Source organism: Mustela putorius, unplaced genomic scaffold, assembly GCF_011764305.1.
Source record: "Mustela putorius furo isolate JIRA1106 unplaced genomic scaffold, ASM1176430v1.1 tig00004068_pilon_pilon_pilon, whole genome shotgun sequence".
Lineage (NCBI taxonomy): Eukaryota > Metazoa > Chordata > Mammalia > Carnivora > Mustelidae > Mustela > Mustela putorius.
Window position 1 is genome coordinate 404,950 of NW_025422199.1, and position 14,592 is coordinate 419,541.

The following is a 14,592-nucleotide window of genomic DNA, read 5'->3' on the forward strand; positions in this document are numbered from 1 at the left end:
GAGCCCCACATCGGGCTCTCTGCTCACTCAGGGAGTCTGTTTCCCTCTCTCTCTGCCTGCCTCTCTGCCTACTTGTGATTTCTCTCTCTGTCAAATAGATAAATAAAATCTTAAAAAAAAACTCTTTTGTATATGTGAAGATGGTCCAATTAATTCATTAAACTCTTCTTAAACAATTTTCATTAATGTTTTTATTTAATATTTAATCCCCTTGAATCTAAGCTTTCAGTAATACAGAGAATCACAGACTTTGTATAAGCACTCATTCATATCATCATGTTCCTCCGTTTGAAGCAAGTTCCCCATTCATTTCCCAGTGTATTCTGTGGGTTGGTATGGTACAATGGAAAGCACACTGATCTGTCAGGATACCTGGGTTCTAACCCCAGCATATAACCTCAGCTTCTGGATCCCATTCTTCTCATGCAAAAAGTAGAATACTTGTTGAGTCTATATCACAGGCCTGTTAGAAGTTTCAAAAATGATAAAGAAAATTACTTTGAAAATGTTAATATGGAGGCTTCTTGCATCATCTTCAGCAATTTCTGTATTTTTCACAATTAAAAAAGTACCATAACAAATGTACAAGAAATGTTCATGTTCTTGTTTAATAAAGTTCCTAAAAATGTTATTGTGCTTATATTTCACAACTGTATTTCCTAAAATTTATTTTATTTTATTTTTTAAAGATTTTATTTATTTACAGAGAGAGATCACATGCAGGCAGAGAGGCAGGCAGAGAGAGAGGGGGGAAGCAGGCTCCCTGCTGAGCAGAGAGCCCGATGCGGGACTCGATCCCAGGACCCTGGGATCATGACCTGAGCCGAAGGCAGTGGCTTAATCCACTGAGCCACCCAGGCACCCCCTAAAATTTATTTTAAATCCACTCCGTAAGTTTTGGCTTATAAATCAGAGGAATTGGAACTTTATGAATTTTTTCTATGAGAATGATTTAGCAAATGTGTAATAGTACTGAATAATTGAAAGATTTAGTGTGATGTTCAGATTAGGGAATTTTTTGCTAACAGAGACTTCTATAATTGATTTGCTTCATTTATTTGGACAACTTCTGTAATTGATTTGTTTCATTTATTTGGACATCTTATGCTCTACAACTCATGAGGTTCATATACCATCTGTATTCTTGTTTCTGCCATTTGTTTATCATTAACAAACAAAAATATTGGTTAAAAAGTTAAATGAGATTCTAGTTTTCTGATACTTGTTTAAAGTCAGTATGGTATACTGAAAAGAGAGAGCATCCTCGTCTACACTTGAGCATTCCAAGTCTGAGTCAGCTGATGACTAATTGCAAGAATTGCAAGAACTCAGGCATGCCTTTCTTTTTCTGTGGCTCATTTGTCCATTATAAAACAAGTGGTTTGGATTAGACTTCTAAGATTCTTTTAAATTTTAACATTCTATGATTGTTTTTTAAAACTTCTGAGTATCTGAAGAAACCAATGTAAAGATTATAATTGGCACTAATGTTTTTAGAAAGAATAGAAATATTATATTTGACTTATAACTTATACCTTATTTGACTTATACCAAGGTGACCATATAATTTGCCATCCAACAAGAGAAAACTTTTGAGAGTTAAAGGTATACTGTTAATAATTACTCCAGGGCAACAGCTTTTAAACCAGGACTGTCTCAGATAAACTCAAATATCTGGTTACCCTATCTGTACCCCATATGTGGGGTTCTGTCAACTGCACTGTTGGCCAAAGAACAGTATTTATCACTTCTAATTCCATTTTTATGGTTTTACTGTTTTTTCTTCTAGATCCATTGTGTGTGGAAAGTAATGTAGCATCATGCCAGCAATCTCCAGCTAGTAAAAAAGGGATGTTCACAGATGACTTACATAAACTGGTGGATGACTGGACAAAGGAAACAGTAGGAAATTCTCTTATTAAGCCAAGTTTAAACCAACTCAAACAGAGTCAACACAAACTAGAGTCAGACAACTGGAACAAAGTATACGAGGTAAGTTGTTTTTACATGTTCCTCTTTATTTATGAGAACTAAAACCAGGGGCTCCTTGGTGGCCCAGTCAGTTAAGGGTCTGACTCTTGATTTCAGCTCAGGTCCTGATCTGATCTTGCAGTTGTGAGTTCAGGCCCCATGTTAGGCTCCACACTGGGCATGGACCTTACTTAAAAAAAAAAAAAAGAAAAGAATAAAACCGTAAAAATTGATTCACTTAGTCACTATGAGAGAATGGTGTGATTTGACAACATAGAGACTTTTATCCTTATCTAGATTCAGTATATCCTTGAGCAGATTATCTTTTAGACCAGGGGTCAGCAACCTTTTCCTGAGAAGGGGCCAGTTATTAAATACTTGCAAGTCATGTGGTTGCAACTAGTCAACTCTGTTGGAGGGCAAAAGCAGCCATAGACAAAACATAAGTGAATGCATGTGGCTTTATTCCATGAAAATTTGACTTTCAAAAACAGGTGGCAGGCTATAGGTTGCTGTCCCTTGTTTTAGACTTTTATACCCAAAAATCTAACCATCAAGTATCAAAAAGAAAGCATCTAGAGTGATGGTTAATTCAGTCCTGTGGTGCAAGAAGAGTTTGGTTTTGAGGAAAAGCTATCATATGTTGTATGTCAGTATTCTTAGAACTACTGAGTGATCTTAGTTGTTCATTTTTCAAAATAATTTTAAAGCTCTTTAAGCTAGAATATAATGAAAGGCATCTTAAATTCATGGGATGAGATGCCTAGTTAATTGCATATGGCTTTAGTCAGATGTACATGCATTTGAGATATGGAAAGATGTCCTCAGTGCATCTGGAATGGGAAGAAGGTAGGCTTAGAGAATAGTATATACAGTATTTGTTTAAAATTATGGACATTAGATATATGTATATACACATAGAAATAGGAAGAGCTATTAACAATATGTAGGATGGTGGAATTTGGGCCTTATTTTACTTTGTACTTCTCTGTGTTTGAGTTTTATAAAGTATCACTTTTTCATGATGAGTAAATCTACTAAAATGTGAATCAGGGCTTAGAATCTGAACCCTCATAATTGAAAGAGATATATTTGTGTGTCTGTTTTTCTGTCATATTTGTGTACATGTATGTGTATATTTGTAGTCATTGCATGTGTTTGGTAAAGAGGCTGAAAATACAGTTAGTGTTAATGTTGAATAAAAATTTCAAAAGCCTAGATTTCCCAAAATAGTAAGCAGTATATTTCTTGGGGACTCTGTATTTATCTTACTCCTGGCACTGATTTATACACAGATAATATTACCATTGTAAACACTGGAAGTCTTTAGAGGCAAATTTCAAGGCATAAATGCATTGGTGTTGCCAGTGAGAGAGCCTCTGAGTACTCTGTGAATGGAGACTTTTGTTGACTAGTAGGGGGATGGTTTTTTGCAGCATAATGGGGTATTTTGGAGGGAAAATGAGTAGAAAATGGAGTATGAACAAAAGTAATTAAGGTCTTTAAACAGTTAATACCTACCTTAGAAGATTGCTGTGAGGATTAAATGAGGTAACACCTATAGAGTAACTAGCACAAGGTAGTAACTACTTTTGTATTTTGAGTTAACTTGATTACATCTTTTTGTGGAAAACTCATCTCATAACCTGATGTTCTTGCTTGTTACTGAGCTTAGAAAAATTGAAAAATAAGAAAATTTGTCACAATTATATTAGGCCCTTTACTATGTGCCAAGCCCCGTCCTAGACACTAGGTTTGATGAACAAAAACAAGTATGTGCCCTATCTCTTGGAACTACACTCTGGTGGGACAGTTCAACATGAACAAACATATAAATATAAAATTATAGCTATAATATGGACTACAAAGGAAAAACTAAGATATCATAGGTAAGAGATTTGATCTAGTGAAGGGAAGTCAAATTTCACCGAAAAAGTGCTGATTGAATAGAGATCTGAGGAATGAGTAGGTGTTAAGTAGGTGAAAAGGAGAGGGAATGTGATTCCAAGCAGAAAGAACAGCTTATGCAAAAGTCATGTATGGGTAAAGGGATCATGAGGGGACTGAAAATAAGCTAGTTTGGCTGAAGTGAAGAGAGCAGACAGGAGTTGGTATGTGGTCAATCTAAGGAGGCCAGGAGGGTCTTAAAAGTGGTGATGATAAGGAACTTTGTCTTTATTTTAAGAAAGAGGGGTAGCAGGAGGGAAAAAAAAGTTGTTAGCCGTTGAAGCCCTAGGGTTAACATCAAATTTGCTTTTCAAAAATATTACTCTGACTTGAAGCAAGAAGAAAGGATTATGGGGGAGGGGGAGGGTAGAAGAAGTTGATAGATGAATTGAGAGTTAGTCACAGTAGTCTATATAAAGAGAACCTGAGATAAAATTGAACAGATTCCAAGAAATGTTTAAGGGATAAAATGGAGGTGCCTGGGTAGCTCAGTCAGTTAAGTGTCCAGCTCTTGATCTCAGCTCAGGTGTTGATCTCAGAGTCGTGAGTTCAAGACCCATATTGGGTTCCACACTGGGCATGGAGCCTACTTTAAGGAGAAAAAAGGGACAAGATTTAGTGATGGAATGGATGTACATCAAGAGGGAAGTGGTCAAGACTAGGTTTCTGGCTGCCATTACTGGCTATCATTCCAGTGTACCATTCACAAGATGTGGAACATGCGTAGGCAGTGTGTTTTGGTAGAGGAAAGACTAGAGGTCATTTGAATCTCAAATTCCTTTGAAATATGCAGAAGGTTAAGTATAAGAAACCATCTCCAATTGTCTTTTTTAAAAATAAAAATCACATTATTGTTTGTAAAATAATGTTCATTGTAGAATTTAATAAGTGCAGAAAAGTACAAATCTTAAAATACCACCTTCAAATCCCACTACCTCTAAATAATTGTCACTAACTATAAACACCATTTCATATATCTTTCTATGTCTGTATATGTATACATGGAAATGACTTCATAAAAATGCAGTCATACTATATGTGCCCTTTTGAATCAGAGGTATTAAATTTTACTTTAATGGAACTAAAACACTGATATGAGGAAGAGATAACTGAATTTGAAATAAATGTGTTTTTTCACCACATGAGATACAGTCATTCATTATTGAGTCAAGCAAAAGCTTTTACTTTCAACGTTTATTTGAAAGGCTTTTAGCTTGACTAGTCAGCTTAAAAGAACTAAGCATTTGGGACTGATACCAAACTCTACTTTAAGGGAGAATTATTTACTTCCGTTTGACTTACTATTACTGTGTGCCTAAAATTTCAGTAATCTTGATAGATGTGTGTAATCACAATAGGACATGATAAGGAGAGTCAGGCAGGAATATATTTTCACAGTACTGCCAAAAACATAATTGTCTTGAGTTTAAACTTCCAAAAATGCAATGGGAATTTTAGACTTTAAGGCAATGAGAAGTGGGTAGGGCAGTGACATTTGTTGAGCACCTAATGTATATACTAGACTCTTCCCCTGTGCCACACTATATCATGCTCGTCTGTGTCCAAAGAATTACCTATTAAGCTGGTCTGTGGTGCTGAATGAAAAAAATTCATGGGGCTAGCAGAAGGAAATAAAAGTAGAAGAGTAGGGGCGCCTGGGTGGCTCACTGGTTTAAGCCGCTGCCTTCGGCTCAGGTCATGATCTCAGGGTGCTGGGATCCAGTCCCGCATCGGGCTCTCTGCTCAGCGGGTAGCCTGCTTCCCTCTGTCTCTCTCTGTCTGCCTCTCCATCTACTTGTGATTTCTCTGTCAAATAAATAAATAAATAAATAAATAAAATCTTAAAAAAAAAAAAAAAGAAGAGTACTGCTACCATAAAGAAATGGACAGTATTAAACTGTGAACAGAGATTTAGCAGGGTCCTTGGAGTTAGCTGGAACTCTATTCAAATCCTCACCTCACTGTCAAGTTGCTTAGTGATATTGGGTGTCATCAGTTTTGAGCTTCAGTTTCTTTATCCAAAAATGCCTCCCTTAAAAGGCAGTAATGAAGAGGAAATAAATAAGGTATGCAACAATGCTTGGCACACAGAAAGGTGCTCCAAAAGTGGTAGCCTCTTATAGTAATAATAGAAATAGTAAGCCAGAAGGAATAGGAAGGAATATAGATGGGTAAAAGCATCGACCAAATGAACTGATCTTTTGTTTTTATTTTTGTTTTTGTTAGAATACTCCATCTACTATGGGCTACACACCAACATGGATTTCTTCTCTGTCCCAAATCCGTGGAGCTGTCCCAACCTCCTTGCCACAAGGACTCCCACTCCCTTCATTTCCTGGGCCATTATCATCATATGGAATGCCCCATGTTTGTCAATATAATGCTGTGGGGGGGCCAGGGTACCCAGTACAGTGGGTAGGAATTTCAGGAACACCGCAACAGTCTGTGGTAATTCCTACTCAATCTGGGGGACCATTCCAGCCGGGAATGAATTTACAGGCATTTCCAGCTTCATCAGTGCAGAATCCATCTGCAATCCCTCCTGGTCCCAAATGAATCAGAGTAGAGAGGAAGAAAAGGGAGATTTTTTTTTTCAGAATTATTTTCAGGACACCTAAGATACTAAACGTTCTTCTTCTTGGTTCTGCCATATTTTCCCTCATTTAAGTTTACTTTTCCCTGAATTTTTGTTGTTGTTGTTCCATTATGGTATTTTATATAGCTCATCATTCTGTAGAACTGTGCAGTTTGTACATAGAGCACTGCACACAGAAATGTTTTTTCACTTCAGATCCTATCCTCTTTGATACTTGATTTTTTAAAAATACCGTTCAGAATGCTTTAATAAGCTCAGCTTGAGCATTACCATTTCCAGGACACTTTCCATGAATTGCTGAAAAGCCCCCATTTTTTACTGCTGCTATCTGCAGCTGGATGATACTTTAAAATGTATAAAAACTATTTAAATTGATATTCCCCAAATGTGGACGAAGTGAGACCCTCGAACAGCTGGAGTTTTATGGGATTCTTCACATGTTTATCTTAGGTTTACCTTTCCCAGAAGGCAGGGTAACTTGCTGCAGGAAACGTTTTGGTATATGAAATTAGAATAACTTTGTCAACCAATATAGACCATGAGCCCTTTTTAATGTGATTTTCTTCCCGTCGTCACAGCAGGAGGAGTGAAGCCTTGTTTTAGGTGAGGCGGAGAGAAAGGAAAAAACAGAACTGTAACAGTTCCTTGATTCTGCAGATACTGTAGCTGCTTTAGGATTTCAATAGTAATTCAAAGCAGCTATCTCCTTGTTTCTCATGTGCACACTACATTGTTTTTGAGCATCTGAGAGGCACTGGTTTGGCTTGCATTCTTTTGTAAGGGATATATTGCAGCTGATATGAATCTCATTTTGGGGGAATCTTGGTATTCCGAACAAAGAGGATTCAAGTTACACCTCTATTGATCCATTGTTCTGAAGTAAAATGTACTTGACACAGTAGGTTGTAGGTTTTGAGACTTAAACATGAAACACTGGCTTTACAGGGTTCTAAGGTGTGGGGTATACACTGTCCTGCAGTGAAAAGGTAGACCCTCAAAGGACACTATTTAAGTTGCCCTTAGCTTTTTTTTTGAGGGGGGGATTGCCATTTTTTTAGTTGTTATAATTTCTTGTTAGTATATATAGCATCCTAGATGATTTTAGATCTTACATGATTTTGGCAGCCTCTTTTTAGAATCTGAGAGAGATCACTGTCAAGTTGCACTTTACTGGGTTTTATCCAGTTTTAGAAGGAGGTGAGACAATGTCAAAATATACACTTTTTGCTTTTCAAGGAGGCTAACTATAATAATCCTAAAAGGCTGGTCACAGAGTTACCTAATGCTCAGTCTGTGAAACCCAAATAGAATTCTTAAATGGTATTAATCAACTATCACATCCACATGTTTGAAATACTTTTTACTCTGAAAATTTCAGGGTCATTTCTACCATACAATTACCTGATAATGAATTCTATCGACTGGTAACCATTCCATATTACCACCCAACATTTCTTTGAACAGATTTTCCCCCATGTTCCTCTAAAATTTTTACCCCATGAGCTTGCCAGGTAATGAGGAAAACTCAATAGGTATACTTTTTTTTTTTTTTTTGCATAGTCTACTTTGTGACATTCAGTACCCCTTTTCAAAAAAGTGTGTCTGGTATTGCTTCCCTGAGGATCACACTAAACATCATAAAGATTTTGTCACTATCCTTTGGGGTGTCTAAGGCAGCATTTTCAGAATTGCTGTTGATAAGAGCCACAGTTTCTTTTCATAAATCATACTGTGGTTTGGGTGAGTCTCTTCTGTACAGATTCTTCAAATTTCTCCTACAGTATTGGTTTGCAAGTCGCAGTGATTTTAGGACATTAGTGTAATGCAAATACTTGCATTGCATTGTTTTCCATGTGTACAAAAACAATGCACCTAAAATCCGTAATTCTTTAAAACTGCTCGTGTTTCATTATAAGAGTTGGCTTTGTGTAATTACATTAAGACTTACAACCTATAAAGTGAAAATCCTGCAGGTTTTAAGATCCCTTCCTCTCTACATGTAATGCTTTTAAACAGTATATCCCAGGATGAAAAAAACCTCCATGGATGACATGCACAATTACATTTATTAATGGCTGCTCTACATCAAATGTCCCATATTTTGCCACCACCTCTGTTTTAGGTATGATTCATCATTCATTTGCCTGCAGACTTTTGCAGTGCCTTGTAATATTTAGAATCTTTTCAGATTTTTTGCTGGAAAGAAAAGTAGTCTTCTGAAGTTTGAAGATAGTGAATAGCATACTGCTGTCTCCATGCTGACCGCAGTAGTTGGATTAACATATGTTATGTATACATTATGTATATGTAACATGTATAAGTTTAAAAATACAGAAAAAAAGTGAGTTTGTGCAGAAATGAAAACAGTGTTATTCACATCACTGTGGGTTTTTATTTTTTTCTCATTAAATGTTTGATTCAGATTATAGTCACTTTGACTGTAAATATTGGCTAGTTTTCTAAGTAGGGGTTTTACATTATTTCATAATTTTGCTAACTCATATAATAGTGCTGTTTTCATCCTTGCTGAGGTAATTTTCCTTCCCAAAAGCAGTTAACTCTTGAGGTGAAGCTCAGAAATTCCCTTCTTACTTAACAAAGAGCCTACTATATAACAAGGGCCTTCTACCCAAAACTGTCCTTTTCATTTTCCTTTTTGTAGGAGAAAGAGGTTGTACTAAACCATCCTACTTGTAAAGTTTATTTGGGGGATAGTCTGTATGTCCAACCTCTATGTTTACTTCTCAAAGTACAAGTCTGATGAATAGTACTGTATCTCCATATGTGGCAATGTGAGCATTTCATCATGAAGTACATGCTGCTATGTTTGTGAAGTTGGGTGTAACACCATAAGACTATGAAACCAGTATTGGTGTAAATCTAATGAAAATAACTCTATGTATATTTGTAGCAGTCTTGAATCTCTATTTAAGGTAATTTGCTGTAATATAACAAATATCCCTTTTGTTTTTCATCCTTTTCTTGCCAGTTTTATATCAAGCATGAATTCTCATGGTTTGACAGCAAAATTATCTGTGAAAGTTTAAAAGGCACTTTTCCGCTGTGATTTTTGGATTGAGTGTGGAGTGTTATGTACAATATGAAGGGATGTATCATTTTAGAACCCCAGATTTAACCCAGTCCAATTACTTTCGTTTATCTACCTCGTTTTCAGTGCTGTTTAGGGGTGCACAAGTAAACACTGCCTGTGAAACTTGCTTTTTTGCCTTGATTCTCAGTATTCTTTCAGGTTATAAATCTGGCCTGCCTCCTAGTCCCAGTGCTAAGCATGAGTTAGATATGAGAGGAACCACCACTCTGCCACCAATCTGTGTTTAAGTGATGAGAGCCATGTGCCTCTGCAGAATAAACTTTTGGGATCTGGGGAAGGAGAGCAGAGAAAGAAATCCAGCTGGTGGCAATGTAGGATTTAGTTTTAGGAGTCAGTCCTAAAAGAAATGGTAAGAAAGTATCTAGACAGTCCAGTGCCTGCAACTTTGCATCTTTTACTAAAGGTGCATTTCTTGTCTGTGTGCCTAAAGGGCTATGTGTTGAAATTGCTTTAACTATCACAGTGACATATTTGCTCAATCCTACAGCAGTGGCCTGTCATTCAGCATATTAGCATACTGCTAGGTATTTTCAGTGGTATTTTGTTACCTTAAAATGGCTGTATGCTTTTAGTTGAATTGTAGTTGGTGGTAACTATTTATTCAATCTCTAAAGTTTATTGGAGGCATTGACTTTCTTCTTTGCTGTCTTTACTGAAGGATGAAATGATGCATTCTTTTTCTTTTTCCAGAACACTCAGCTAATGTTTATAAGCCACATGTTCTTTGTTTCACATGGTTACTGTGTATAACACTACAGCATATTTAATGTTAGCAAATACTGTATTTCAGGCTTCATGCACAAATACATTCCTGAAATATATTTGGGATTCAGTTATTTAATCTTCTGTTTGGTTTAGAGAAACTTGAGATTTGAGGTGGGGTGCAGGCCATTTTCTAGAATAGATTGTTCATTTTTTCATTCTATAGTATATTGGGGACTTTTTTTTATCCCCCTTTGGTTTTGAAGATGAACCGGTGGGGGGTTGTTGTGTAGAAAAGGCCATTGATTTGATAAATGTAATTTCTGATAATCAGTTTTGTTTTTTTAAACCAATACAGGCTATAAAATTGTGACACTCAAACTTGGTAAAGTCCTTTGAAATTAGTATGAAATTTTGACAGAGCCAAATGCTTTCAGTTCACCATGGAAACAGTCTTTTTATGTGAAGGATGAACACAAACATTGGTCAGGGTTCTTGATAGCCAACATAGGAAGGGGCCTGGCATAGTGCTTAGGTGACACTGAAGTTATTTTCAAGTGAGATAGTTGGAAGAGTGTACAAACCGACAGTTCCCATTCTGGAAGGTTTTCTCTTAATTTAAAAAAAAAAAAAGGCTAAAAGTCAAGCAAGAAGGGAAAAGAGAAACTGGGCTCTTGAGAAAAAAAAAAATGTGCCAGTGTAAAATAAACTCCTAAATGCGTGCTTTGTCATCCTTCCCGTTGTTTTTTTGTTTGTTTTGTTTTTTAAGTTACATTTCTTTTCCACTATAAGTTAAGATTTCAGATTGAGGTTTGTGGGCCAGACCATACCCTCAGCAGAAATAGTGACTGATCGGAAAGTGCAGTTGTTCAAGGTCTGTCATGCTCAATCACTTAAAGCTGTAACTTGTTTGATATGAATATTAAGCATGTAGACCTAGTGCAGCATGGGAGCCACTCAGGAAGTTTATGCATTTAATAAACTTTCATGCATAATTTGCTATGAAGTATGCAGAATTTCAGCCACTTCTTTACACTTAACATTTAGTTGTATATGCGAATTCTCCTTTCTTAATTGGGGAATGTAGCATTATATAGAAAGAATGTTAAATTTAATTTTAATCCTTCTTGACATTAACCTTTTTTTTCCTTTGGTAAACCAAGTGATCTGCCTTTAAGCAGTCAACTGATTTTGGTTCTTTGAAACTGTGATTTTTATTTCATTTGTACCCAGCCATTGTAAGTATTTTGTTTTGTTTCTTGGAAATTTTGTTTTGAAACAGAAAATAAAGGCTGTGTTATAAAATGAGTATGGTATCTTATTAAAATGCTTTCATAGTCACTGCAGTCACCTGGCTTAAACTGGTTCTTCATTTAACAAATGTAATTTTTAGGAGATTTAAAAGATTTAGTCCTATAGATTATGCTGGCTGAACAAATTAACCAAGCCATCGATTATCTCTTGATGTATATAGCGCTAGCAAATTTTGAGTTGTACCTGTTCTCCACTCTTATCAATGAGCTATAATTATAATACTCACTATGATTTTTCTAAGTACCTGTTGTGTTATTTAGGCTTTTACCTGTGATATTTTTAATTCAAAAAACAATCCTATAAGCTAAGTCTTACTATCTCAACTTACAGAGAAAATTTATGGATCAGAGAGATTAAAGAGTTTGGCATGGTTAACACAACTAGGAAATGGTGAAGCCTGGACCCAAACCTAGTTCTGTCTGACTCCCAAGCTCATGGGAAAAACCCCAGGCCATACAACTCTCAGATAAACTGTTGGAAAAATAATCCACATACATTTACATTAAGTTTCCATCTATTAATCAGGATTAGTAGGTGCTCTTTTTAAATGTCTTTCATGAGGTTATATCCAGTGCTTGTTTCATCATTTCAGGAATAGAACTGTGTTTATGGTACAAACAGGAATTCAAAATGTGCCCTTTGCACAAACTTAAGGAGATTTCCTTTCATGTTGACAATGTTTATGGTGCATGTTTAGGGAAAAAAGTATATTTGGAAATTTCCCTCCCACATCTCTCATTTACTACACTGCAATGACTTAGGAAACTGCCAAATGAGGTCCGATCACTTGTTCACTTGATAACTTAGAAGAACTGAGCATATATTTATGCAACCAGCCCTGGAGGAAGAGTTAGAGACCTGTCAAAAATACCCAAGGTTAGCTGAGGATTTTAAAAATATTTTTAGGGGTGCCTGGGTGGTTCAGTTGGTTGAGCATTTGCCTTCAGTTTGGGTTAATACAGATAGACTCTTTAGAGTCCAACAGACCCAGATTTGTATTCTGGCTTTGTGAACTTGGGAACACTGCTTAACTTTTCCACTTTGATTTCCTTTTCTATAAAAAGGATAGCTGCCTCAGTCAGGTTGTTTCCAGACTAAATGAAAAAGCAAAGAGAGGGCTTAGCACTATACCTTGCACGTAGTAGGTGTGCTCAAATAATAGTAATGACTGCTCAAGGGACCTTACATTATCACTATTTTAAGAGAAGAGGAAACAGGTGACAAAACTGAACCCAACCGGTGAGTCAATGTGAAATCTGTTGGTGGAAGAGATTAGGTATTGGCCCCAAAGGTCCTAGATGATGTAAGAGTGAGGTCCAGAGGTGAAAGTGTTTAAGTTGGGGAATAAGACAATATAAAACCCACTTAAAATGTGCATCACTGGGGCACCTGGGTGGTTTAGTGGGTTAAAGCCTCAGCCTTCAGCTCAGATCATGATGCCAGAGCCCTGGGATTGAGCCCCAAGTCGGGCTCTCTGCTCAGCAGGGAACCTGCTCTCCCCCCCTCCCCTGCCTACTTGTGATCTCTGTCTGTCAAATAAATGGATAAAATCTTTTAAAAAAATCCTTTAATTTGGCCTTCATTTAATATTGCAAAAGCTCTATATGAAAATAATTTGAGGAAAAAAATGTGTATCACTAGATAAAAGAATGAGATGGCAGAATTGTCTGTGCCTAAAGTGTTTTGAAGGAGTTGAAGAAGTAGTAGTGGTAGGAGTAGTAGTAGGGGAGAAGGAGGTGCGGTCACACAACAGAAGCTCAAGACAGAATTGAAGATGTACAGCATAGGTAATGGTCCGAATAGGAGCAGGACCTTGTGATAGATAGATGAAGAATTGCAAAGGACTAGCTGGCATGCATGTTACTAATGAAGAAATAACCTCAGAAATTAAACCAGTATTTGTAAGTTTTCTCCATTACAGTTCAGAGGTTCTCAACCCTGACTGCATATTAAAATCACCTGCCTGGGGAGCTACATAAAGCACAACAATGTGAATGTACTTAACACTATTGCACACTCAAAAATGGTGAAGATGGTAGATTTTGTTTTATGTATTTTACTGCAATTTAAAATAATATGTCTTTGTCCCATCCCTACAACCAGTACTGTTACATCCACATATTAATATAATTAGGGTTGAGAACCACTGTCATTGTTTACTAATCAAATGACTTCCTTGCCTGCCTGCTATTAGAGAGTTGCTGGTTCAAGAAAAACAAGAAATATGGCAGCCTCATTAGACCTTCTAATTAACTATTTCCTATAACCATATGAGCTTATAGCCTCTCAAACAGGCCCCAAGGTTCTGGGCAATAGAGAAAGCTATGTGGGCCCCTTGCAGACACTGAAGAGCTAGTTGCTATTTAAGTGTAAGATTCCAGAAGATTGAGTCCAGTGTGAACTCTCCATGCATACTCCTTATGCTTCTCTCCACTCTTCATGATAAGAATGAACATTAATTAGGTGCGTACTGTGCCACTTATTATGCTAAGCACTCTACATCATTTAATCTCCATAAGCTTCTGAGGTAAGTATCCATCTCCTTTCTAATCTCCTCGGCTGCCAAAAACTGCTTTCTCCCAGTGTCCAGCTTTATTCCTGGCATGTAGTAGGGACCAAATCTGTTGAACGAATTAATGATTTCTATTTCACATTCTATCACACAGATATTAATGATATCTATTTCACAGATACAGTAGGGATCAAAAGGCTAAGTAACTTGTTAAAGTTAGATAGCTAATAAGGAGTTGAACTAATATTGGAACCCAGACCTTGGCTCCAAAGCACGCACCTTAAATACTGTTCTGTGACATCTACTATCCCCTTCTGCTTTCAGGGCTTTGGCCTCTGTTATCTCTACTTTCTCTGGCCTTTTGAGCATCGAGTTTCTCCTGTATTAGGTATGTTAAGACTCTTGTGTACAAGTAATAGAAATCCAATTTGAACAAGC

At 36.7% G+C, this 14,592-nt stretch overlaps 1 protein-coding gene across 6 annotated transcripts in view; it reads left to right on the top strand.

Moving 5' to 3' along the window:
* The window catches only part of WNK3 (WNK lysine deficient protein kinase 3), a 155,711-nt gene extending 144,075 nt beyond the window's left edge, over nt 1-11,636 (top strand). For all 6 annotated transcript variants that reach the window (XM_004780581.3, XM_004780582.2, XM_004780584.3 and 3 more), the window contains 2 exons: nt 1,790-1,992; nt 6,145-11,636. In XM_004780581.3, coding sequence (XP_004780638.1) covers nt 1,790-1,992; nt 6,145-6,474 — 533 coding nt within the window. In that variant the 3' untranslated portion in view covers nt 6,475-11,636. The remainder of the gene's footprint in view (nt 1-1,789; nt 1,993-6,144) is intronic.
* The last annotated feature ends 2,956 nt before the right edge of the window (nt 11,637-14,592 follow it).